At 43.2% G+C, this 26629-nt stretch overlaps 1 protein-coding gene across 2 annotated transcripts; it reads right to left on the reverse strand.

Moving 5' to 3' along the window:
- Window positions 1-4725: 4725 nt before the first annotated feature.
- Window positions 4726-13367, reverse strand: CLN8 (CLN8 transmembrane ER and ERGIC protein). 2 transcript variants are annotated; one of them, XM_088479753.1, is made up of 3 exons: window positions 13067-13367; window positions 10580-11215; window positions 4726-5536 (listed from the first exon to the last, which is right to left on the reverse strand). In XM_088479753.1, the coding sequence occupies exons 2-3, from the start codon at window positions 11126-11128 to the stop codon at window positions 5219-5221; spliced, it is 867 nt and encodes a 288-aa protein (XP_088335879.1). In that variant the 5' UTR covers window positions 11129-11215; window positions 13067-13367; the 3' UTR covers window positions 4726-5218. The 2 variants fall into 2 exon arrangements, with proteins under 2 accessions (XP_088335879.1, XP_088335880.1); XM_088479754.1 differs by having other exon boundaries at window positions 10580-11182; window positions 13067-13082.
- Between the last annotated feature and the right edge of the window lie 13262 nt (window positions 13368-26629).

A 26629-nucleotide genomic window follows, 5' to 3' on the forward strand; every position in this document is an offset into this window, starting at 1 on the left:
GTATAACCAGGAATCTCAGAGAATACTGAGCGATAGCTCCACATATGAGGTATTAGCTAAGGACCCCACAACACAATTCCATAAAATTCTGAGAGACTTACTGAAGGAAGGTAACAACACAGGGATTCTGACCAAAAGAGAGTACGATTATCTCAATGTAACACACCCGGTAATACCAGTATTTTATTACCTGCCCAAAGTGCATAAAAATATAGATAACCCACCGGGAAGACCGATCATATCGGGGATTAACTCAATATCTGCTAATCTTTCAAGATACATTGACACATATCTGCAACCGCATGTTAAACAGAAATCATACATTCAAGACACTACAGATATACTTAATACCTTACAAGAGGTGCAATGGAGGGATGGTCTGTGGCTGTGTACAAGCGACGTCACGTCGCTGTATACAGTCATAGACCATAAACAAGGAACAGAAGCGACAAAACACTACCTCGCACAAGATTGCACCCTAGCAATAGAACAAACCAATTTCATTATCAATGCAATTGATTACATTCTCCAACACAATTATTTTTGGTTTGGGGGGAAATACTACCGCCAGAGAACCGGGACCGCCATGGGAACCAGATTTGCGCCGAGTTATGCCAACCTCTTCATGAGTTTCTGGGAAGACCACAACATCTGGTCAGGGCATAATTTCGGCGCGAATCTGGTCCTATGGCGGCGATACATAGATGATGTCTTCTTTATCTGGAAGGGAGATGAGGAATCACTGACAATTTCTAGGACATATTAACCAAAACAATCGTAATTTGTTATTCACAACCAATTACAGCCAGTCTAGCGTCAACTTTCTAGACATAACTATATACATAGAGAACCACCAACTCCACACGAGGACATACACCAGACCTGTGGATGTGAACAGCTGCATCTTGTCCAGTAGCGGACACCATCAAAACTGGCTTAGAAGCATCCCTATTAGCCAGTTCACTAGATTAAGAAGCAATTGCACTAAGATAGATGATTTCAAAACACAAAGCGATGACTTGAAGAAACAATTCCTTCATAAACATTATGATGTGGAATTAGTAGAAGAAGCATACCAGAAAGTGGCAAACACGGAGAGAACCAAATTACTCTTGTATAAAAATAACAACGAGAGCAACCAATTTAAAACTGCATTTATCACCAGGTTCAGCAGAGACACCCAACATCTTAGGAAAATTTTAACTAAACACTGGCATATTCTGAAAGAAGATGATATCCTTTCGGATCTTCTACCAGACAGACCACAACTAATTTTTAGAAAAGCCCCAGATCTAAAACAAAAATTAGTTAGGAATCACATTAGGACTAAACCTGCAAGACAAACTACTCTAGATAATACGAACATCATGGAAGGATTTTATTTTTGCGGTGCATGTAAGAACTGTAGAGAGGGACACAGCACAACAAAGAGAATTGATCATTTTAAGTCTAACGTCACAAATACAACATACAAAGTACGGCAGCATATCAGCTGTAACAGTACTGGGGTCATTTACTTGATTCAATGTCCCTGTGGCCTCCAATATGTTGGACGGACTAAAAGATTCCTGAAAACACGTATATCAGAACACCGCTGCAACATAAAGAAAGGACTAGAAACACACTGCCTGTCCCTACATTTCAAAGAAGTACATGGACAGGATCCTAAAGGAATGAGATATATGGGTATTGTCCACATAGAAAAGAATTGGAGAGGAGGAAACTTTGAGGGTACACTCAATAGAGAAGAGCTAAAGTGGATATACACACTTAAAACCCTGACACCATATGGCCTCAATGCAGATAATGAAGTGAAGTCCGTTATAACACAATAAACCACCATCAAAATATACCTTTTTCCCCCCTTCCCCTTATCCTATATTTTTATATTGAACACAGAGATTGTATACCAACATGGTGTAAATTACCACACCAATAGATTGGTACCATCAATATTTACATGTACGTATAAACAGGGTACATATAGAGTCTGGTACCACGAATACGTATATGGTGACATGTATTTATACATGCAATTAGATGTATATATACACGTGCATAGAGTTTTAGGCACAGTATAGTTTTGACCACTCACCTACGTACGGAGAGTATGGGATAACTAACGTTGATGCCATACATATCTATATGCCCACAAATAAGATGGCCGCTGCCCATACATGACTAATTATACCATAACAAAGATGGCGGCCGCAACAGACTATATAAACCACAACTAAGAGGTCAATCATTAACCCCTGAGGAAGGCACAAGCCGATACGCGTTGGGAACTACACACCGATCACTCCGATTCTATCAGAGACTCATCATCACAGCAGAGTCCCACTCCTTAGTCTCCTCGCGGCGACGAGTCGAGCCGCCGTGCAGTGCCTGCTGAGCCCAGGAGTTGCACAATCTCGCGAGAGTGCATACACCCGGAAGTCTCGCAGACCGCCGGTGGGGACACAGCTCGTCCAGCAGCGCGTCCTGACACGCGCTGCTCTACACAGCGGAGCCAAGGACTGGAGGACCACAGACGGGAGAAGAGGATTTCACTAACCCCGGAGGAGAAGAGACAAGCACGTCGAAGGTAAGTTTTGTGCACCTGGGGGATACGGGACGCCGCCCCGCCAGACACAGACTTGGATACCCCGCGTTTAGGACTTCGAATTGACTCACAGCTACACCTTCCATGGTACACTACCCTAGGTAGTATCACTGACTGCCCTGTATCCCAGTTGATACATACCCCCACCATCCTATATATATCCTGCCCCGAATTCCAGTTCCTATACTGAGATTCATCGCCATCTTGCATATACCTTGCCCAGAATCCAGTTCTCCCACTGAGATTCACCACTCTGCAATAAGTTACACACGCAAGGGGCATTGTGACCCCCTATCTTATTAATTAATAAAATAATCCCTTTTTACACTTTCATCTACTGTGTCAGTTTTACGTATTACACCAAGTGTAGCGCCGACCTCCTATCCACAATTGTTTAAGCATTTCATAAATGTCAAAAGCTTTTATTGACAATTGCATTGAGTTTATGCAAAGAGTCAATATTTGCAGTGTTGACCCTTCTTTTTCAAGACCTCTGCAAATCGCCCTGGCATGCTGTCAATCAAATTCTGGGCCACACACTGACCGATGGCCGCCCATTCTTACCTAATCAATGCATGGAGTTTGTCAGAATTTCTGGGTTTTTGTTTGTCCACAAGTACTCAATTGGAGTAAGGTCTGGGGAGTTTCCTAGCTATGGACCCAAAATTTTGATGTTTTGTTCCCCGAGCCACTTAGTAATCACTTTTGCTCTTCACAATTATTGAACCTCTCTCCTTGAAGTTCTTGATGATTCGATAAATGGTTGATTTAGGTGCAATCTTACTAGCAGCAATATCCTTGCCTGTGAAGCCCTTTTTGTGCAAAGCAATGATGACTGCACATGTTTCCTTGCAGGTAACCATGGTTAACAGAGGAAGAACAATGGTTTCAAACTCCATCCTTCTTTTAAAGCTTCCAGTCTGCTATTCTAACTCAATCAGCATGACAGATTGATCTACAGCCTTGTCCTCATCAACACTCTCCCCTGTGTTAACGAGAGAATCACTGACATGTCAGCTGGTACTTTTGTGGCAGGCTAATGCAGTGGAAATGTTTTGGGGATTAAGGGGCAGATTCAGACCCAGACGCTAAGCCGCAATCGGTCTCATCCAAAAAGGGCTGGGTATGCAAATTCCGCAATCGCACTGTCTGGCTTAAGGACGCCCTCTATGTCTTAGAGAGCGACGGCAGAGTGAGTGGCGGTATAAAGACGCCCACTTCTTTCTTAGCACACGTCATCTCCAGAAAATGTATGTAATATCAGTAACATCAAGAGCTGTCGGAGCTGCACGCAGCGCTTTGGGTAGACCTTACCCCGCCGCAAGCACTGTGATCACTGCAGACTGAAATACAACCAAGTGACGTGTACAATGACGCCGTTTTGATGCTCAGACACGACTGCTTTCACACCACCACTCCCCCGTTCACAAGCACCTTCCCGTTACCACCCACAAATGGCACTGTCACTCAAAATTGCGCTCAGTCTGTGTACAACGAGCGCACGATTCCCGATCGCAGTGACTGGCTTGCGCACGCACTCTGCGAAACATGCTCAGACAGGCGACAATCGCGGCTTAGCGTCCGGGTCTGAATCAGGCCCTAAATTCTTTGTCATGAAAAAGAGGGACTTTGCAATTAATGACAATTCATCTGATCAGTCTGCATGACAGTCTGCAGTATATGCAAATTGCCATCATAAAAACTGAAGCAGCAGACTTTGAAAACCAATACTTGTGTCATTCTCAAAACTTTTGGCCATGCTCTATACAGTGGGCAGAGACAGACAGACAGACGTGTGTTCATTCTAGCACCCTGCACCTGTCACAGCCTGTGAGGTTCCTCTTTCCTGCCTGGGGTATCACTCTGGTGCTTCTAGTACATCTGGTCTGTATCTCAGCAATTTCTTGCATCAGCTGAGTGCGCCAGAAGCACCAGAGCAGAGAGCGACACCCCAGACAGGAAAGAGGAACTGCAGGGCTTGTGACAGGTGCAGGATGCTAGAATGAACATAAGTGCATATATCTCTCTCGCTTATATATATATATATATATATATATATATATATATATATATATATATATATATATATCTATCCTAGTTTGAAAGTAGGTAGAGTGGAGATAGGTAACAACACTGATTTAGATTTCATATGGAGGGGTGCTACTCAATGGTGGGAAGACTATTGAAATCAAGCAATGGTAAAAAGGTTTTAGGTGAACTGGGCAAATCCATCCAACTAGACGATAGGATACATTATAAGCAAATTCCATATAAACAAACTAGCAATAAATCACTCACATAGCACAACCCAATTATATTGCTTTTTTGTATAACATGTTCCTAGTGGGCATTTGGAGAGTTTATAGTATTTTGTACCCGTGAAAACATAATTTCAAACTTATACTTTAAATTAAAAAAAAAAAAGAAAGTACTTGGTGTAGGTTCATACTACCTAGCATCCACAGAGCCGGCGCAATGACACTTGAAACTGGAATAAATTTTGGTTTCTGAAATACAGTATCAATACTGATGATATTTTACCACCATGATCCAACGCCATACTGCACTAAACAATGTGATCAGTGAATGGCCTTCGTACGAGTTTGTTTCTATTTATTTATTCTTCTGCAGACCAACTCTGCCATTCATTTCCACCAATGGCTTTTTGGATGCTGGCTGAAAGTTCCAATCAACAGGATTCAGAAGCTGCTGTGTCTTCTTATAAGTCCAATATGGGTTCATTATCAGGGTCACTAAAACCAAGCCAACAATGAAGAATGATAAGTATACCACTGACATGGATCGCACTAAACGATCCCAATTGTAAAGAGACACCCACCATAGGTGGTAAGTAAGGACTATGCGGCAGTGGAACATGTGAATCATAATCCACTGATTCATCTTCCAAAATAAAGTTTGCGACCAGCCAGCCTAGAAACACAAAGAGAATGGTTAGAGAATAATAAAGTAAAAAATGGAGCAACTAAACATTAGACACAAATATCTGTCTGAAAATGTGGTAAAAAGAACAAGTATAATGCAGGAGCAATAATCTATAAGCCGGAGAAGGTGTGTACCCGTTACATCTGTACAACAAATATCCTCAGAAGGAAGGTTATAGGGGTCTATTCATGTAGCAGTGAAAAGCCCTTTATCAGTGATAACAGAGCTTTTCACTGCTTCCTCCTATTCACAGATGGTGTTACCGTGTGGAAATCTAAGATTTCTCCAGCAGTGCCCCAGCTCTGTGTCAGGATTGCTTCCCCATACAATAGTATGGGGAGAGCGATTCATAGAAGCACGGAAAGCTCAGCTTTTCATTTCGCTTCTACAAATGCATTTGCCACCTCAGGATGGCATTAAAGAGGCTCCTGTGTGGAATAAAGAAGGGAAGACAGCTGTCTCCCCACCCCCTGCTACTACGGCAGCCAATCGGAGGAGCCCAGGGACGAGTTACCTCCCCATGGCTGCCTGCAACAACAATGCCCCCCCCCCCTCCCTCCCTCTGCCCTACCCCCGACGCTGCTATAGTAAGGTGACCCAATATATGCATATGCCAGGACACCACCCTTGAACTCAAGATGAGCGGTTAACCTAAAACTGCTCATATCTACAGTGTCCGCTGACCCTAATGCCCCGTACTACCCCCTCATGCCGCAGCAGCACTGAAGCGAGGTGAGCAGGCGGCCGGCGCATGCACAGAAGGGGACAACATACCGAAAGCAGACGATCGCAGGAGAAGACAGCATCGCTGAAGCCCTGGATACCGGATCACATCGCAGGATGGGTAAGTATACATGAAATGCTACTAAAACAAGCTAAGTACCACATCAAAATGATGCGACATATAGAGAAAAATAACGATACCAAAACGCAAATCTTCATGAATAGACCCCAGAAGCTTTCATTTTAAAAGACACAGGATAGCGGATCGTGCCCGGTCATTTAACAAAATACATGGGTTAAAAAATGACAAGATTTGACACTGCATATCTTCATAATTTATCCAGATGGGCATGCAAGCATAATAAATAGTACTTTATTTAGGACAAAATATTGCTGGAATCATTAAACCCTAAATGGGGGAAAAAGCCATATACATTGGTTTCTACTGTACATGTAAAGTAGCAGCTAAGTCTGGTTTTGTGCTCAGGTCAGTCCTGCATTCTGTGAAAAACCCAAATTGCATTGCTGGGGTCAAAGACACCTAGTGCATCCAAGCCACATTACTCCAGTCTCTGAAAGTACAGTTTTAATAGACCCATGTACACTGTCCCTTACAACTGTCTATTCTGCCAAATATTTAGTATACCAAAAGAGCCACGTGGCATTAGCACTAAAGGTCTCTCATGGGACAGAGAATAAACACTTTAATTTAATAGTAGGTCAGCTCTTTATGACTCTGGGCTTGAAATACTGCAGACACAAAACCTGGTAGTACAATGTGGTACATTTCTGAAAACTGGTTCAGTAGAATAAATGGTTATAACTATTAGCAACCATTTAAAAAAAAAAAAAATGCCTATTTGGTGTTTGTTGTGCACTAGTTTCCGCAAAAGCTTCTTATGGTGCATACACACGGTCAGATTTTTCTTCAGATCTGAATCGTTCATATCAGAATGAAAATCTGACATATCTGAACGATGAGCGTTCCCGATGGTCAGATAACGATATCTGACATCTGACGTGTTTGCAGTCAGTTTGGGCAATTTCAGTCATTTTAATGTAGTCAAAAATCGTTCGTAGTTCAAATCGTTTGCAAAATCGTTCATCTGACAGTGTGTATGCTCCATTACAGTGTAGCTATGTAGCTATGTAGTGAAATATAATATGCCCATATTATCTGGGTGTGTGATTGTTATGCATTCCTTAGGAAACACTTAATTTCAAGTGTTGAAAATAAGCAGAAAGCACAAATACAATGGTAGAAATTTAGCAAGCAACATTTTGCTAAAACTCATCGATTTTCAGGGTGTTTTTGGGGCGAACAACAATTCAAAGAATTTATTAAACGGGAAAGCCTACTGAAATCATATAGCTGCCAAACCCCCATTTTTAAAACACAAAATGCCACAAATCGCTATCCTGATTTTTACATGTTCAGGATACAAATCTTCAAATTAAGCTGTGGTTTTATAAACCACTGGAAAACTAGACAGAATTCCCACTAAAACAAGAGTTATCTCTGGCAGACGAGATAGGCCCATTGTGTGCAAATATGGCTATTATGAAAACTAGAGAAAACTACCAAAACTTTCTCCTAACAGATCCTGACAAATACAACAAATAAAATAGGATACAAGTAATAAAAGTACAAACACTGAGGGTATGAGTCAGAGTTTGGAGCAAAGCCAAAAAAAAAAAAAGTAACTATCTAGAACAAACTACGCTGTAACACAAGCTAAGGAAATACATTTCATTTTTATTTATGTTTTTGCATGCAGGATACATATTGGCGGCTTTTGCATGTAGCTCACAAATACTGCCCACCTTTATTTTTACACTGCAATTTAGATATGCGTTTGGACTCAGCCCTCTCAAATCTAAATCTCTGCACATTTCTCACCTGCCCCACCTGACATGAAACATGGTTTTTATCAAGGTGCAAAGTTAAGGCCCCCATACATCTGATAGAGGATCTCGCAATCCGATGGGAAACGCCGGTCGGAAATGCCTACCGGGGACCATCGATGTTCAGCAATCCGTCGCAGGATCGCTGAAATTTCACCGATTTGACAATAGCGATCATTTTTTGATAGTGATGGTCATATCTGTGAAATCCATAACAGATGGATGGAGGCCTTTACTTGCACCTTGGTAAAATTTAAAAAAATAAAAACAAAATGATCAACAAAAGTAAAACAGACAAAAATTAACAAAACAGTCACAAAACAAATCTCTCAGTAATCAGAAGGCTTAAAATGAGACTGGCATCTATTCAGGAACCAGTTTCCATTTTAAGTTTGTGCAACAGATGCCTCCTCACCCAGTGCAAGACACTGTTACCACAGCTGACTAGTATTGTACTGTAAATTGATCAAAAAAAACTTATTTTAAGCAAAAATGATGATAAACTATTTTTCCGGCAGTTTTGTGCAGCGTTGCTACAGCCAACGCAGGACTTCGGGGAGGCAAGTATAAAAAATATGGGTGCAGTGTGTGCCCATTATCGATATACCTCTGGCCACAAGTGTCCCGCAGCACCTTACAAAGCACATAAACAAATAAGTGAACAAGAAACCAGTGACTTACAGTACAATACAATGCAGGACAAGGACATGGTTTATACACATTACTGCAGTAGCGATCATAAGTGTCAAAATAAGCAGCAGGGAGTCAGCAATTAAGCGCCCTTGTGGGGAGTACAAGAAAGTATAAGTAAGGAGAAGAACATGAGGGACAAGGGCCCTGCTCGTGAGAGCTTACATTCTAAAGGGGATTAATCAACAAATGTTAGATGGAATACTAAGGGTTGAGTGTACAGGAGATGTATTCTTGTAGACAGAATTTTGTCAGGTCAGAGAAAACAAATAAAACTAAGTACTATTTGACATGTGACAAGTGCCAGCTCGGGAGTCACATGAGCAACACAACCATGGAAACTTACACAGACCGTTACATTGTGCAACATCATGTGAACTGATCTTATTTCAGATAACATCCAAGTATATTATACCCATTATTTATCCTTGTATATTATATACTTTGTGCAGTTTGATTCTGCACTTCTACGCATATATTAAAAGGCATTAGTGAATCTTGCAGACTGCTCAGAAAGGACCTCAGTTAGAGTTGGGCAGGTACAAAACGCAGCTCGGCTTTACTGGATGCAGAGTAAAACAATGTAGAATTGTAAGTGAAGTTAAAGTTGTGGTCTCTTACACCCAGAGAGGTTGGTTGGGTGCAGGATATGCACGTGTAAGAATGGCAAGCTCCACGGAGATACAGGATAGGCTGCATCCCCAGACATGCCTAAAACCTGTAGTGTAAAGAGGCGTCGGGACCCCTGCAACAGCTGGAACCAGCACCAGGCTGACAGGAAGAACTAAACCTGTGAAAATGTGACCGAGTCCAATACGCATACTAACTCTTTGGACCAGCTGTGAATGGGTAAAATAATGTTTGTAAAAATAAGGTAACTGCTTAAATATGCTTGTGCTTTTGTAGAACTACAGAAAAAAGGAATTCGTCCGAGAAGCAAGGCACCCCAAAAAAATTCCAGCCTAGGACCATCCCCAGGGCATCACACGAAAAGGGGAAAAAAGGTGATAGTGAAGTGTAAAGCCCAGCGCTTATTCATATATTTGCAAATGTATGTAACCAATACCTCTGAATTTCTATTATTATGTAGGATTCAAGTATTTTTGATTTAGCTGCAGTGTGCTGGAGGGCAAATTCCTTTTTTCTGTGTTCAGTGTAAACCCCGCCCTTTACAAGCACCTGTAGTATGTCATTAAGCTGATTGAGCAACTACCATATTTTTTGCTTTTGTAGAACTACAAAGACCAGCAAGCCTATGCTGCCAGAGCATGTTAGTTCTTGTAGAACTACAAGAGCCAGCATGCCCTGGCAGACTGGGCCTTCTGGAACCTGTAGTTTCACAAACTAAACAAGCAGTAAATACACACAAACAACACATTAAAAAAAAAAAAAAAAAAAAAAAAGACACCTTTCTTCTTTGATCTATGAGAGGAATAAAGATGAGAAGGGCTTTTGTATTTATAATTGAGAATTATTTCTATGGTGTGTTTATGTATAATATATATGAAGGAGACATCAAAGTGCTGCACAGCATGAATTGTAACCCACTAGCATCATGTTCCTCTCCCAGGCAAACAGTGTAGCAAAGTAACGGGCTGTAGGACGTATAGTATTTCTTTAGCTTTATTTTTACTAGCCAACCTTGGTGATATGACCTTCTAAACTCCTTCTACAACAAAAATACAACAAATCTAATTTATTGTGAAGGTTTACCTTTAGCAGCATCCATGAAATACAGGTGAAGGGTGTGCTCATCTCCAGTAATAATATCACCATAGGCAAATAATGGCCGACTGTGCTGTTGATCACTGCAGCAAAATACCCTAAAAAGGCAAAGAAATGGTGGACAGACAAGAATACATCAAATGTCCAGAATGTGAGATTGGATGTATGAAGCGCTATATTTTCAAACAGAAAGAATCCAGTCGCTATTAGAATAGTAAAAGAAGACCATCCCTGCTGAGCGGATATCTGATCAGCGAGGAGTACGGGGTCCAAGAGTAACGCAGTTAAGCCGGCAGCAGTGCACTGCACTCCAAATACTGCCCGTGTGGCCGCAAGGTCCCAAAATACCTTCTCCTTGGCGGAGAGCGATCTGTAGGTGGCAAAGAGAAGAACTGATGCAAGGTGACAAAATACAAAAATGCCCAAGTAGACCAGGAAGCCAGCGGCTATCAGGGTGCAGCATGTGCTCCATGAGGAGTAATCCATGGCAAAGTCTAATGTGCTCAGAGCAGAAAGAGGGGTGCGGTGAGTGATCATCTTCCTTATTTCTGCAGTTCACCAATATAGGATTATCTTCCTACCGCGCACGGTCTGTATGGCACAAATCAACATAGGCATCAGCACCTTCAAAAACAAATAGCAAAAATATTTATATAGCGCTTTATTTAAATGAGAGCTTTAATGTAGAAAGTTTCAACTATTGCTGATTTACTTTGGCCTGTTCATATTAGTTCTGTGAATGTGGTCATGCTTTATTTTATATACTATACCTCAGGGGCTCCCAATCTTTCTGGTATGACACACCTGCTGACTCACTAATGTTTTCCATGGCATAAATGCCAGTTCAGAAGAGTGTCACCAATAGCCTAGGAAGCAGTTCTTTAATGTAATGGGCATGGCCTTCCTCTAGTCTAAATCAATTACAATTTATGAAGCACTGAACTTGATTGACCTGTGTATTTTTCCACCTAGTTTATGCAAGCAATAAAGGTGAATCCAGGTAAGAGAATAGGAATTACCTCTCCCTGGTCAACTTTGAACACATTTATGTTAGCGTTGTGCAGACACAAACGCAGAGCACCTTGAATCTTCTGAATATGAAAACTTTTTGAATGTTTCCCTAACACAACTTGGATAGATTCCTAACTGACCCCATATCCACAATTAGTTCTACAACCTAAAAAAGTGACTTAGGAGGATATTTATCAAAGCCTGGAGATAAAATTGTGAGAGATAAAGTTCTAATCAATCAGCTCCTAAATGTCATTTTTCAAATACAGCCTTTAAAAGGAAAGGGTCCCATTAAACAAGACATAACCGTTTCAGCACTTGCTAAATGGGTTATGTCCTGCTTTCAGTATTCAACAAACAGCTATAAACTAAGTTTACCACTGTTTGTCACTGTGGCGCTTACGAGAGAGAGATACAGTTCCCATTGCCGGCAATGGGAACACAGCAACAGCCTCTCTAGCTTCAGCGAAGCCTTCGGCATTGCAGAGTCCCTGCCGGGTGGCAGTGTCATGTGCAGACTGGCCATCACACACGCACATGACAACAGCCTGTCGCTGACAGCAGCTGAGCGGAGGAAGCTGCCGATTAGGGGGACCTCACCGGCGAGGCAAGAATGTTAAATGCCAACGGCATATTGGCTAGTACCACTGTACAGCTGGGTAAGCACTACACGATACTGTTAACGATTTGGCCGATTCTGATGCACCAGAATGACAAAATCGTTAATATCGTGCAGTGTGTATGCACTACATTGTGTAGTGTGCGCTCCCATGGGGTCTTCAGCGCATCAGCTAATCTTTTGTACATGCAGTGAAATCAGGCGATGCGGGCAACAATCCTGTGCAGCACTATGTGCGGGGGCCGGGCACTGGATCGTCCAGTATGTAAAGACCGCCAGATATACAATATACCGCTGGTATTCAGATTTGACCCCAAGTTAGAAGCGGATTAGTACTTTAGTTCTCACAATTTTCTCTCTCTCCAAGCGTCGATAAACAATCTCTGCAGACTCATACACTAGACAGAATAGCATAGATGGAAGCAGATGACAACTTTGAAGAAGTTTAGAGCACTTATTCCTGTCCTATAAGGTCAACGCTACCAAATCCTCCAAACAACAGAACTCGGTTTATACAAGGATATGCATTGCATAGTGTTCGTGTACATTTTATTACACAGCTGAGCAATAAAAATCCCACAGATAAAAGGCTTTCACCGATATACATAGCAATATATATATATATATATATATATATACACATACACACACACACACACACACACACACACACACACACACTTTTTGCCATGATAAAAGAAATAAGAAGCATGTGCTAATTATACAGCCATTATCTACTACACTATACGGTTTATGCCACATAATGATACATCCAATGATACACAGGCAGCCAAACAGAAGCAGCGAGAGTAACTGTGCTGTGATCTCTATATCCTGCTACTCACACGATGCTGGTATAGGGAAACCCGGAGGCAGACAGAGACCCGTATACAGGCACTAGCAGCAGCAGGGATGTCAGCGTGCATAGCCACAGCACAGCTAGTGTATCACATGATGACCACAGCTGCCCGAGCAGCCATACCCACTTCTTCCTGCTTCTCCAAACACAGCGTCACGTGGGGATCAGGACTGTACTATTCTAGCAGCGCTGGAGGGGTGGCGGGAGTTATTATATAGTGAGTGAACTGAAAGTAGGACTCGGAGGCACTGGCATCACAGCACACGTCTGAGAGCTATTACAGTATATACGGTGATCTGAGTGCGGCGGCTGTAGCATAATGACAGCGGTGTGCGGATACAGGGTGCCGGGAATGCTGCCGACTTTCTATAATAGCTCATTGTGCGCCGAGTCAGAAAGTCGGCAGCAGATTTCTGCGTTTATCACGTGCTGTTTCCATATGGCCGGGGCGGCCGGCAGCACCATCTGAGAAATGATAAGTGAACTCGTGCGATTTGGCTGCTCTATTGGCAGGGAATGACACAAGGCCCCCATGCATCAGAGATTGATTGCAGCAATCGTGCAATTTGCAATCGATTGTGTTTAAAATATTTCCCTTTTTCAATCGATTGCAGAATTGCCACAATCGATTGAAAAAGGGAAAGATTTGCTGCAATCAATCTCTGATGTATGGGCGCCTACACACATACCGAAGTGCACACAATCAGCCAATGTGTACGATTTCCCTTGAAACTCTCCCCGGCAGCTTTGCACACGATTTCCACACGATCTGCACACGATTTGGTGTCCAATCTTCATATGATCTCTCCTGCATCCAGACTTTTTACAGTGCATCGCGTCCTAGATTGTCAGATCTGACGATGCGATGTGCGACCAGCGGGGACGCGCATTGTGAGTGGGGACTCATGATTTAATTCTAAATTTGGCCATATTTTACACTGTTTTGGAATCGGCCAGATCTTGTAAAATATCGCTATGTGTGTGGCCAGCATTACTGCAGGGTCAGTCGATCAGGGGATGTGATGTGCGATCCCATGCAGCCCTATGCGGGTGGGGAAAGGGGGAGCCAGCATATCGGGCTGAACATCATAATTTTAATTTAGCAAGATCTTGGATGTATCTAAAATTTAAAGTACCCCGAGCGATCCTGGTGGGATCCAATGCTACTAGAACTTGAAAGCCAGTTGTTTCACTAATCAACTGTGTGGCTTTATGTACATCACCAGGTATCATATTTCTTTTGTCTCTGTGTTAATACTGTGTGTGAAGATATGATGACGGTGTGTTTTTATGAATGCCAAGCATTTCACCATGTGTAAGGGTCATAACCTCTGGGAGCACCCTTCCCAGGTAACATAAACCTTCGGAACTCGGAGAGAGCCACACTTTCCTTCCACATATAAAATACACATCGGGGAGAAAGTAAGGGATAGAATGCATCATAGTCATTAAACACATTTGCCTAGCAAATGTTTCTCTCTCAGGTTCTCCCATCTGACTAACACACGTTTCTGGTTGTATAACCCTGGCACAGTACCCTTCTGGTACCCTACCAACCATTTCTTTGATGTCACTACGTGTATACCGATACCGGAAGTGTCTCCCACCTAATCTAATTGTGCGTAAAAGTTCAAAATTTATAGGTTCATTATCAGCTCTTAGTGAGAAGGTCATCGTCTGGTTATTCCCAGTCACCTCCCAACTTCCTGGTTTGTTGAAGTTGGTGATGTTCAAACACAAAAGTGATCTATCTACTTGGTACTGGTGGAGTTTAAAATGAGGTGGTTTAGACATAAGAAATATTCCATCCAGCGTCTTCCCTTGTTGCAATTCTAAGACCTCAGAGACATTTAATGGAAATGGCACTAATCCTACATTATGTTGTCCCTGAGGCACGTGAGAGCACACCCAACAGTCAGTCTGGTTTAAAACTTTGCCCACCATGGTATGATAATCCTCTAAACGATACCCACCCCAATACTGGTTATACTTAGATTGGCACCGTTGGGTGCATCTCATCAATTAGGGACCCACAAAAATCACAACTACAATATTCCTCAGATGATAAACCTTCACACTGTCTCCGAGTTTCCAGGCTAACAGATCTCTTAGCAATTACTGTACTGAGTTTGGTCAGATACTCCTCCGATTGGTTTAGCACTCCTTCACCCAACTCCACTCTGTCGATATCATCATCAGCTCCGTCATCTGTCCTCCATCACAGAAATCCCGAAACAAACTAGGATGATAAAAACTCTGGAAGAAGACACAGACATAACCCCAACACACCACTCCATTGCTGGAACAGTGATCTACAAATTTCTTTTTAGCTCAGGTGTCTCACTGCAACTTTTAACTCTCCCGGAACAAGCTCGCAATTGACAGGTCTACTGTCACAGTTGGTGTTAGTGAGTTACCTGTCTCAGGTGATAAACTGGAAACACTGGAGGCCGGCTGGACTGGAACCATGGGAGACATGAATAGCTCTTTTAATATAGGAATTGGGTAGCAGTGAGAACTGCCTTTGATGATGAGTGACTGGAACTGGAAACTAGCAACGTTGGAGTGAGACCAGAAGGAACTTGGAGGGACTGGAATGGGACATGCAGGTAGGCTGACTGAGCTGGTCGGGGTACCAGTAGATGAGCTTGCAGATGGATGGTAGCGGGGACGCTACTTGTTGTGGCTTGGGAAGCCATGGGTAGACGGTAGCTGGGTGGCTACGCGGAGCGGCTGGATAGCCGTGGGTAGACGCTGGTAGCTGGCTAGCTACGTGGAGCGGCTGGATAGCCGTGGGTAGATGCTGGTAGCTGGGTGGCTATGTGGAGCCGCTGGATAGCCGTGGGTAGACACTGGTAGCTGGGTGGCTACGTGGAGCGGCTGGATAGCTGTGGGTAGACGCTGGGTGGCTACGTGGAGTGGCTGGATAGCCGTGGGTAGAGGCTGGTAGCTGGGTGGCTACGTGGAGTGGCTGGATAGCCGTGGGTAGACGCTGGTAGCTGGGTGGTTACGCAGAGCGGCTGGCTAGCCATGGGACTTGGTGCGGCCTGGGAGCCATGTGGAGAAGCTGGTAGCGTGGAAGCTACTTGGAGCGGCCTGGGAGCCGTACGTGAGAGATGGTAGCGTGGAAGCTACTTGGTGCGGCCTGGGAGCCGTGTGGAGAAGCTGGTAGCATGGAAGCTACTTGGAGCGGCCTGGGAGCCCTGCGTGAGAGATGGTAGAGTGGAAGCTACTTGGTGCGGCCTGGGAGCCGTGTGGAGAAGCTGGTAGCGTGGAAGCTACTTGGAGCGGCCTGGGAGCCGTATGTGAGAGATGGTAACTTGGAAACTACTTGGTGCGGCCTGGGAGCCGTGTGGAGAAGCTGGTAACGTGGATAGCTGAACGCAGCAGGGTTACGAATAACACTGGTCTAGGAACCAGCAGGAGCCTGGGACATACTGGTACACAGAGATACAGCTGTAGTACACCACGGGACGTAACAAGATGTTCAAGCACTGAGTGCTATTAGAGGAGGATCTATATACCTAGAGTCTGGCAGCGATTGGTGGATACAGACAGGTGGTCTGGCAGTGGCATTCAGAGTGGAGCAAGGCACAACATGCAGAGGGAGTAATCATCTCTGCAGCCCTTGAGAAACAGGACCACACCTGTGATTCCAATTAAGACTAGCAATGCTCACAGACAGGGCAGAGTCCAGGTGATTAATCAGTGTGGGGAGGAGAGCAGTCTGCACACACAGGGTTGTCACAGCCAGCATGATTCAGCCAGAGCAGATTTCCCAGGGGAATTAAAAACACAGATCCATGGAGTGGCTGGCAGAGGTAAGTCTCAAAAGGTAAAAACTAGCCAGGATTGTGACATCTACGTTATCTGTCTCGACCCTTGACCTTTTTGCAGTGAGTGGAATGGACCCAGGTATCTCTCTCTGCCACTTTCAAGGAAGTTGTACTCGTCAGCAACACTTGATACGGACCTTCCCACCGATCTGTCAGACAACCTGAACGTAAGAAATTTCTGATCATAACAAATTCTCCAGGTTCAACATCATGACAGTTTGTTTCAGGCATATCAGGTGACAACAATTTAAATTTATGTTGCTGCTGCTTCAACTGTTTACTCATTGTTATAAGATACTTTACAGTTACCTCGTTGTTACTCTTCAAATCTTCTTGCGGACTTATAATCAAATGAGGTTGTCTACCGAACAGTAGTTCAAAGGGGGACAGATTGAGAGGGGGTCTGGGAGTTGTCCTGATGCTATGAAGGACTAGTGGTAAGGCTTCTGGCCATCCTAGTCCAGTTTCTGCCATGATCTTACTCAGTTTATTTTTAATAGTACCGTTCATCCTCTCCACTTTGGCACTGGCTTGTGGTCGGTAAAGGGTGTGAAGTCTACTATTAATACCCATCAACTTACACATGTTCTGGAAGACATCTGTGAAATGAGTACCCCTATCACCTTCAATAATTCTAGGGATATCGTATCTGCATACAAATTCCTGAACAATCTTCTTAGCAGTAAACGTAGCAGTATTAGTGGCAGCTGGATATGCCTCAACCCAATTAGAAATCACATCTGTGCAAACTAATACATATTTGAGATTCCTGCAGGGTGGTAATTGGATGAAATCAATTTGTATTACCTGAAAAGGTCCGTCTGTCGGAGGGACGTGAGATGGCTCGGTTGGTATCGTTTTTCCAACGTTCTTCTTCAAGCATGACATTGCCCTCTTTTCGGCCTGGGAAGAGAAACCTGGTGCACACCAATATACCCTAACCAATTTGCACATACCTTGCTGTCCCAGGTGAGTCAGACTGTGCGCTGCTTCAGCCAAGTTTGGGTAGTATGCCTTGGGTGCCACCGGCTTACCTTGTCCATCTCTCCAGAGTCCAGAGGACTCTTGCCCACATCCCTTGGATCTCCAGACTGGCTTTTCCTGAATGGAACACAAATTTTGCATCTCAATTAACTTCTGCATATCAATCGTTTGAAAAACCATAATTTGATTAATTGGTATGTTCACTCTTAAACCTGCTGCCCATTTGGCAGCTTCGTCTGCCCTGTTATTGCCTAGTGACACCGGATCGTCCTCACATGTATGGGCTTTACACTTAATGACGGCCACTGCCTTTGGCATTTGGATTGCTGTCAATAGTCCTTTTATATGTTTTGAGTGTGCAACTGGTGTGCCTGCTGCTGTCATAAAATTTATTAGACGCCATAGAGCACCAAAATCATGTACTACCCTGAAGGCATACCTGGAGTCAGTGTAGATATTAGCAGATTTGCCTTTTGCTAATTCACATGCTCTTCTTAATGCCACTAGCTCCGCCACTTGGGCTGAGTGGGGTGGACCAATGGGTTCGGCTTCTATAACGTCCTCGTCATTTACCACAGCATAACCTGTACATAACTCTCCAGTGTCAGTTTGTCTATAACTCCCATCTGTGTAAAATGTCACATCTACATTTTCTAAAAGTGTATCACGTATGTCAGGTCTTGCAATAAAGGTCTGATTCAAATATTCCATACGGACATGTGCATCAGTATACCTGCAGAACTCACCTTCCACCAACGACTGACCTCTCTCCACCATTTGCGCATCCTGAGGCACATATGGTAAATACGTTGCTGGGTTTAACGTACTGCACCGTTTAATGGTGATGTTTGCAGGTGCTATTAGAGCTAGTTCCCATTTCGTGAACCTAGCTGAGGAAACATGTCTGGTTTGGGCAGAATTCAGCAAAGCAGATACAGCATGGGGTGTATAAACAGTCATCATGGCCTAATACTATATCCTCACTCTTACTGACCAATAGAGCAGTCGCTGCTACACTTCTTAAACACGTTGGGAGTGATCTTGCCACAGTGTAGAATTGTGCACTGTAGTATGCTACGGGCCTTCTGGCATCACCATGTTTTTGTGTGAGGACACCTGCTGCGCAACCATTAGCTTCCGTACAGTATAAATCAAAAAGTTTTTCATAATCTGGTATTCCCAATGCAGGTGCTCTTGTCAGACTGTCCTTAAGGTTAAGGAAAGCCTGCTCTATTTCCTCTGTGTGTATGACATGATCAGGCTTTGAAGAAGAGACTAAGGGCCTGATTCATACCCGCTCACGATCGCTGAGCGCTCGCAAGCGGGTCAATGTTGGGCCAGTGCGCATGTGCACGAAGGACCCGGCTCCGTCGTGCGCATGCGCGAGACCCGAATAGCGATGGGCAAGCCGTCACTATGGGTATCGCTACAAGGGGGGCGTGCTGTCGATGTTGATTGACAGCACGCCCCCTTTGGTGGGCGTGCCGGGGGCGTGCCTGCCAGACGGAGGCGTTCCCAAGGGAACGCCTACCATCAGAAGCTGGCCCCACTGACATCACTAGTGATGTCAGTGGGAGTGCTTTTGGCTCTGATAGAGCCAAAAGCATTCCAGGGCTTGCGGCAGATGAGACCCTACCACAAGGGTCTCATCGCAAGCCCGATGGTCTTGACCATCGCGACCATCTTTTTGGCCGCTTGCTATAGCTGTGGCTGGTCACCTACAGCTATGCGAGCGGCCAGGATGCCGCTCTAAAAAAAGAGGGAGGGCACTGATTCAGAGCGAGCGCTCTGAAAAAGCGTCTGGCTCTGACTCAGGCCCTAAGTCCTGCAATGGTAAAGCCAAAATAGAAAAACCTGGGATCCATGATCTGCAGTATCCACACATGCCCAAGAAGGTACGGATTTGCTGTTGGTTCTGTGGCAGTGTCATGGTCTGTATGGCCTGTATCCTGTCATTAGTCAGATGTCGTAATCCCTGGGTTAGGCAGTGTCCCAAGTATTTAACCCTGGTCTGGCATGGCAGTAATTTGTCTTTAGCAATCTTGTGTCCTGTCTGTGAGAGATGAAGCAACAGTAGTTTAGTATCATTTAAACATGACATAAATGAATCAGAACACAACACTAAATCGTCTACATATTGTATTAGAACAGATCCATTGCCAGGTTGAAAAGATTGTAAACAGTCGTGTAAGGCCTGGGAGAAGATACTGGGGCTATCTATGAAGCCCTGGGGCAATCGTGTCCATGTGTATTGTACTCCCCTGTATGTAAATGCAAATAGGTAGTGACAATCAGGATGAAGAGGGACAGAGAAGAAGGCAGAACAGAGGTCAATGACAGTAAAATGGGTTGCAGATGGTGGGATTTGCATGAAGATGACAGCTGGGTTTGGCACTACGGGGAATTGGCTCTCAACTAACTTATTAACCCCTCTAAGGTCCTGTATTAATCTATAGCCCCACCCCACAGCCTTCTTCACTGGAAAAATGGGACTATTGGCTACATTTGCTGTACGGACTAAAATTCCCTGTTGTAGTAACCGCTCAATTATAGGATAAACCCCTATCTCTACTTCTGGTTTTAACAGGTACTGGGGAATTTTTGGAGCTTGCCTACTACTTTTTAGATTTACCATTATGGAAGCTACATTTGCCATCAATCCAGTGTCCTGTCCATCTTTGGTCCAGAGGGACGCTGATATTTGAGATAACATCTGCTCTACCTGAGATGGATTTTTATCTGAAACGGTAGAGTGAAACATTAACCTTTGGTGAGTGTCCAATATATCCCTCACCTCGTGCGCAACTTTCTCTGGGATATCTAGAAATATACCATCAGGGGTACAATAAATGACATATCCTATTTTACATAACAAATCCCTTCTCAGTAGGCTAGTAGGGGCCGCTGCTGCCAGGAGAAAGGAATGCCTGGTATGCAATGGTCCGATAGTAACCTCTGCAGATTTGGTTAAAGGATAATGTTGCACTTTACCCGTTACACCCATTGCTGGTACTGTCTTGCTGGTCACCTGTAAATTGGATGGAGAATTTAACACTGATCTGGTCGCCCCTGTGTCTACAAGAAAAGAATGTTTGTTACCAGCTATATCAACTATCATTACAGGTTCTTCCCTAGTATCCTCAGTTAACCTGTAGACTACAGGTGTGACCTGACCCCTAGAGCTGACTGTCTTCCTCCAGTAAAGCATTTACTGCTACAATGTGAGGAGGTGATTGCTGGAACTGTTCCAACTGTGGTGGGTGCCCCCCTTGTGGGTATCTGGGTGTTCCCTGGTTTGGCAGTTCCCACTTTCTAGCTTTACAAAACCTACTTATGTGTCCCACCTTGTTACAAATATAACACCTTCGTGGTTGACGTGTATTGGAAGGTTGTTGTTGTGTGGGTAGGGGAGTGTGGAAAGATTCTGGTTGTGTATGGGGATATGGGTTTGGAGGTTGTGTAGGATGGGTGTATTGTGGCTGTGTGTGATAAGAATGCTGCGGTGATATTTGCATTCCTCCAGAGCTTGAATACTAACGGCCATTAGATTCTTGCTCTGCATTTCTCTCTTCCTGAAGATGTTTTTATCATGTTCAATTACAGATTCCCTGAGTGTCTACTGTAACTCCCCTCCATCCAGGAAGTGAGGTGTGAACCCTGGCCTTTAGAGTGTCTTTAAGACCATCCAGAAGCACCGTGATTGTCATTTCCCTATGGTGTGTGTTGTCCTTTATATCTTCTATACCTGTGTATTGGGTAATAGTCTGCAGTGCTCTGGTGAAATAATCTGCTGCAGACTCACTCTCTTTCTGCTTAATTGTAAAAAATTGACTCCAGTTAATTACTACTGGAAAATAAACGGCCAATTGGGTGACGATGCGGGTTATGTTGTCCTGATTACCTTCATCAGTTATGGGACAATCTCCATCCAATACACAGGCCGTGATAAACTTTTTCACGTCGGTATTGTGTGGGAGACATGCGCCGTAATACCACTCACCAATCTTTGTTGGTTGGCTTATGAGCATTACCTAAATCCTTTACAAATCTCTGGCACTTTGCCAGTTCTTTCCTAGGGTCAGGGAAATCTGTCATTATGGAATGTAGCTCCGCTATCGTCAATGGACAAAGCATCGCTACATCCCTGGTGGTCACTATTCCATTTGCGTCCGGATTCCCATTGGGAACAGTTATTGTCCGGACGGGATGGAGGCCTGCCACACTGCTACCTTTGGCCTTGCTACCTGGTTGACGGTTCAGCCTATTACTATTACGTATGGTATTAACAACCTCCGCTACTGTTACAGCGGGTGTTAATACTTCCTGCACTGGTGGGGCTACCTCCATTACGGGTACTAGTCAGTCAGTTACCTGTGCTTGCGGTGATGGTATATTTAACATTTGGGCAACATGGGAAAGAGCTGACATTATAACAGGTTCATCAACTGCGTAGCGTACGCACCATACTTTTTAATCATGATATACCTGGCCGATCCAGTCTGCCCTTCCATTAGCAGCACATTATCGACCATTACCAGAGATTGTTTTGCACCCATCTGAGAAAACACTTAGCAATTTCTAGAAAATTTCGATTGGTGAACGATTTTCAGAGAGCTACATTCACGCACTCCCGCCCGCTACACACAGCTGGCCTTCAGGGCGTTACAGTCAGCTTGCACAATGAGGAGCAGAATAATTACCTATTGTAAATTATTCTACCTGCGGCAAATTCAAACAAGCTTCAGCCACTCGCTTCGTTCCATCATGCACCACTTTCCCGATAAGCGATGTGGTCCATGTGCATAAACGAGGAGTAAAATAACCGCCTAGCTGATTATTCTACTTGTGGTGAATTCACCTCAAGCTTCACCACTTGGCTTCCTACTTTGAGTTTACTCCCAGCTGGTAGCATCTAGGAGTTCCAATAACTCCTAACTTTGCCAGCAGTTTCACTCCCACAACAACCCACTTCACTAAGGATACTGGATTTCAACTCCTATACGCACCTACCTATACCTTCTAAACCCTGCCTATAAACCTCTAAAATTTACGCTATTTGCGTACGCAGTCATACAGTAAAATAAAGACTTTAGACCTTGAACATGTGTTTCCGAAGCACAAAGTATTATTCAAGTAAAGTACAGTCAGTTACACGCTGTGATCTAAGTACAATTTAGCGCAAAGAATTATACAGACCCAAGATACAGTTATACATTACGCACGTGCTCTGGACCAGATACCAGCATCAGCAAGAAACCTCCATCAATCAGCAAGAAGACTTCAAACTGGGGTCACAACACACACATTTATACCCTCACAGAAACAGACAACACAAAAGAGGGGTTTGTTGCTAATCCCATTGGTTCCCAGTGCGGGTGCATCTGTTACAGTGCATTTAACAGGTTGGTTCAAATGGACACAGAACAGCCTCTAACAGCTTGTTGCCTCCTCTATTTCCCCTGCATGCAAATCTAGGCTGTTGGTTTTACAATGTACATTCTGGTGCTTTAAGTCTCTACGGTCCATAAGTTGCGAATGCATGTTGCGATCTTCTCACCGATGGTACTGGAAATCTGTTGAGGAAATGCAGATCAGTACAATACCAAACACGGCTTACTTATCACGTATTAAACCTTAGATACCAAAATAGTCTTTATTTCACAGCATTTGTAATAAATGTATAAAACTTGGATCTTATACTTTAAAGCTATGGAACCTTTTATGTGAGTGTGCATTATGTAAGTATTAGGGGTTTGGGAAAGACACTAGTTAGGGTTATCTGATTTGGGGAAGATGTGCACGCATGCAGCTAATAAACAGCGTTCGCATGCAGGATATTGTGCATTCGCTAATGTGCGTCATGTTAGCAGCGCAACTGTGCGTAATGTGCGGTGTTTATGCATGAGATTCTATTTATGATGGATTTAATCTAATTTCTTACTAACATTTTCAAACTGCAATGCAAATGTGTTATGGGCAGTGAGCTTCAAACAGGGTGGAGACCCCCAACCGTATTGGTGCCAGCCTGTCTGAAAAAGAGCAGATTTAATTCAAGTGTCTGGGCCATATTACAATTGCCACAGCTACACTTGTCTATATACAGGGATTCCCAATTTATATGTAAAACACTCACAGTATTCTGGTGTATTGTTAGTTGTTTTCCTAGTATACTGTGTTTGTTATGGTATCAAGTTGTCCTCAGAATGGGCTTTGTGTACATCAGGGCATGATTTCTGGAAGGATTACTAAAAAGTGTTCTAATGCTAATAAGTCATTTTTTATGTATGTTAAACACTGTCGGTATGTTTTTTTTGGGGAAGATTTTTACTCTGTGGTTTTGACAAAATGGCATTGTGTGGTCTATTTCTAAGATGGAGTCTTGTCGCCATTCGTGAGATGGCGTCGCGCAGATTCCGATTGTAAACAGATTCTGTCTCAGCTGATTATGCGGCTTTGAAATCACAATCACAGTTATATAAAACTGTGTGGTTCGATCGCATTGCCCAAAGAACCTAACTGATCAATGTACTTTGCGATTAATGGGTGTCGGACCAGGAAACCCCTTAGTTTCTCAATAACTACAATGTACCTGCTTTGTACACTGGCCTTGTAGTTTGTACGGCCTCATCAGGCACCTACTGAGTTTCAACCTAGGCTTAACCAGACAGTAGCCTCCTCTTTACACTTAGGCTTAACCAGACAGTAGCCTCCACTTTACAATCACACGTTTCAATTACATACACCTTTTCTGCTCAGAAAAAAATTAAAACCTTTTCCTTAAATATAGCAGTGCAATTCAGAGGTTTAACAAGCAATCATGCTATGAATACAATGACCGTTTGAACACTTGGCAGCAATACAGGAAATATGCATTCACTTGCCCCCCTAACACAAACTTTTATCAATGAAAGAAAACAAACTTTTCCTTCCTTGTCCCTGGAATCTAATCAGCGCTCCTTTCCTGCGAATGGCCACCCTTTGGTAAGAGATCGATAACCGTGTGTTACCGTGTAAATTGTGGTAGCGTGACCTCGCTCTACGAGCCCCCAATTATGAATACCTAATAATCTTTATACCCAAATGTCGCTATTTAGCGTTGTAAGTCGCACAAGAAATAATTGCTTTCCAGACTTTGAGTGTGGTTCCAAGGCACAAAAAGTTATTATTCACATAAAAAGCATTTAGTTACACGCTGTGATATAAATACAATTAGCGCAAAAGATTTTACATAAACAAGGTACAGTCGATACATACGCAGGTGCTCTGGATCCAGATTTCCGGCATCAAAGGTGAAGCCTCCGTCAAAAGAAAGAATATGATGACTAACTACTGGAAATAGAGCGCCTGAATATATACAGTACAGAGAGTGGGCAATACAATAGAAACGAGTTGGCATAATCCTATTGGCTCTTCTTCTTGGTTCTTCTGTCATAGGTCAGTTTGTACAATGGTAGTTCAGCCCTCCAATGGCTCTTTGTGTGTGTTTTAACTAATCAGTAGACACTACATACAAAGTACCTTCTAACACCTAATTCTCTATAATTCATAACTTGCAGACGCATGTTGTGATCTCCTTGCCGATGGAACCAGAGATCTGCAAATAGACAGTTGTTAAAATGGTACCAAACATGGTCTGCTTATCATGGACTGAACCTTAGATATCAAATACATACATTTTACGTCATAATTTAATAACTTTAATATAATCCATAATGTGCAGGAACCTTTTATGAGTGCGTGTATATTCATGATTATATGTAAGTATGCGTTGTGTGTCTTCATGCAACGTAAAAGGTGCGCTGTATGCAGGGGTTGTGTACAGTTCAAAACATTTGCTGTGTGTGTTTCTATTTATAATTGCAACTGTATATATGTGTGCACGCATTGTGGATACCCATGTGATCGTTTAAGTGTACATATACACATATATATATATTAATATATTCTCTCCCTCTTCCCTCATATGCTTCTCCTTCACTTAATTATACTTTAATATACAACAGTACCCCACCCTTGGTTGCCGACACCATGCTGCTTATCTAAGTGTTATGCAGCAATGTGTTAATCATGTATCTGTCCTGCATTGTTTGTACTGTTAATAACTGTTTTCTTGTGTTCTCATTTGTTTATGTACATTGTAAGGTGCTACGGAACCCTTGTGGCACCATATAAATAAAGGATAATAATAATAAATATATATATATATATATATACATACATATCTTCAAACAGCAATATTACTTCTGTCTGAACTAAAAAAAATGACAGACAATGGAGTTTGTCCTGTTTACAGGTGGAGCAAGCTTTGGCAAGAAGTCTGATAAGTATAGCAAAAGGCTTTCCTATGTTTATTTAGATTACAACTGTCACTTCTTCTTAGCCACATCAGCATGGGACACAAGGCCTACAATTGCTAACAATAGCTAAATGTCTGACAATTGTTCCTAAATCCACATTCAGAACATTCCCTATGAGCATATCAGTGTCTGTGTTATACTTCAATTGCCACAGACATACTGTATCTGTATGCGAAGTAAACACTCACAGTATCTTTGTGTATTCCAATTACTAGTCCCAGACATGTCCACAGGACTTGTCTGTCAACACTGAATATATAAAGTCTTTAAATATATGTGGATTCATGATTATGTAAAGACTTTAACAGTGTGCAGTAGCATGGCAGATGTACACAACGCTAAAATAGCGCCGTGCACAATAATATTATACTG

This window comes from Taudactylus pleione, unplaced genomic scaffold (assembly GCF_031769625.1).
Source record: "Taudactylus pleione unplaced genomic scaffold, aTauple2 ptg000244l, whole genome shotgun sequence".
Classification (NCBI taxonomy): domain Eukaryota; kingdom Metazoa; phylum Chordata; class Amphibia; order Anura; family Myobatrachidae; genus Taudactylus; species Taudactylus pleione.

Excerpts from the sequence above, each read along its gene's own strand:
- CLN8 (XM_088479753.1), bottom strand. The coding sequence starts at position 11,128 with ATGATCACTCACCGCACCCCTCTTTCTGCTCTGAGCACATTAGACTTT. Across the intron at positions 5,537-10,579 it reads TTTCATGGATGCTGCTAAAG|GCTGGCTGGTCGCAAACTTT; the intron begins GTAAACCTTCAC and ends TTGTGTTTCTAG.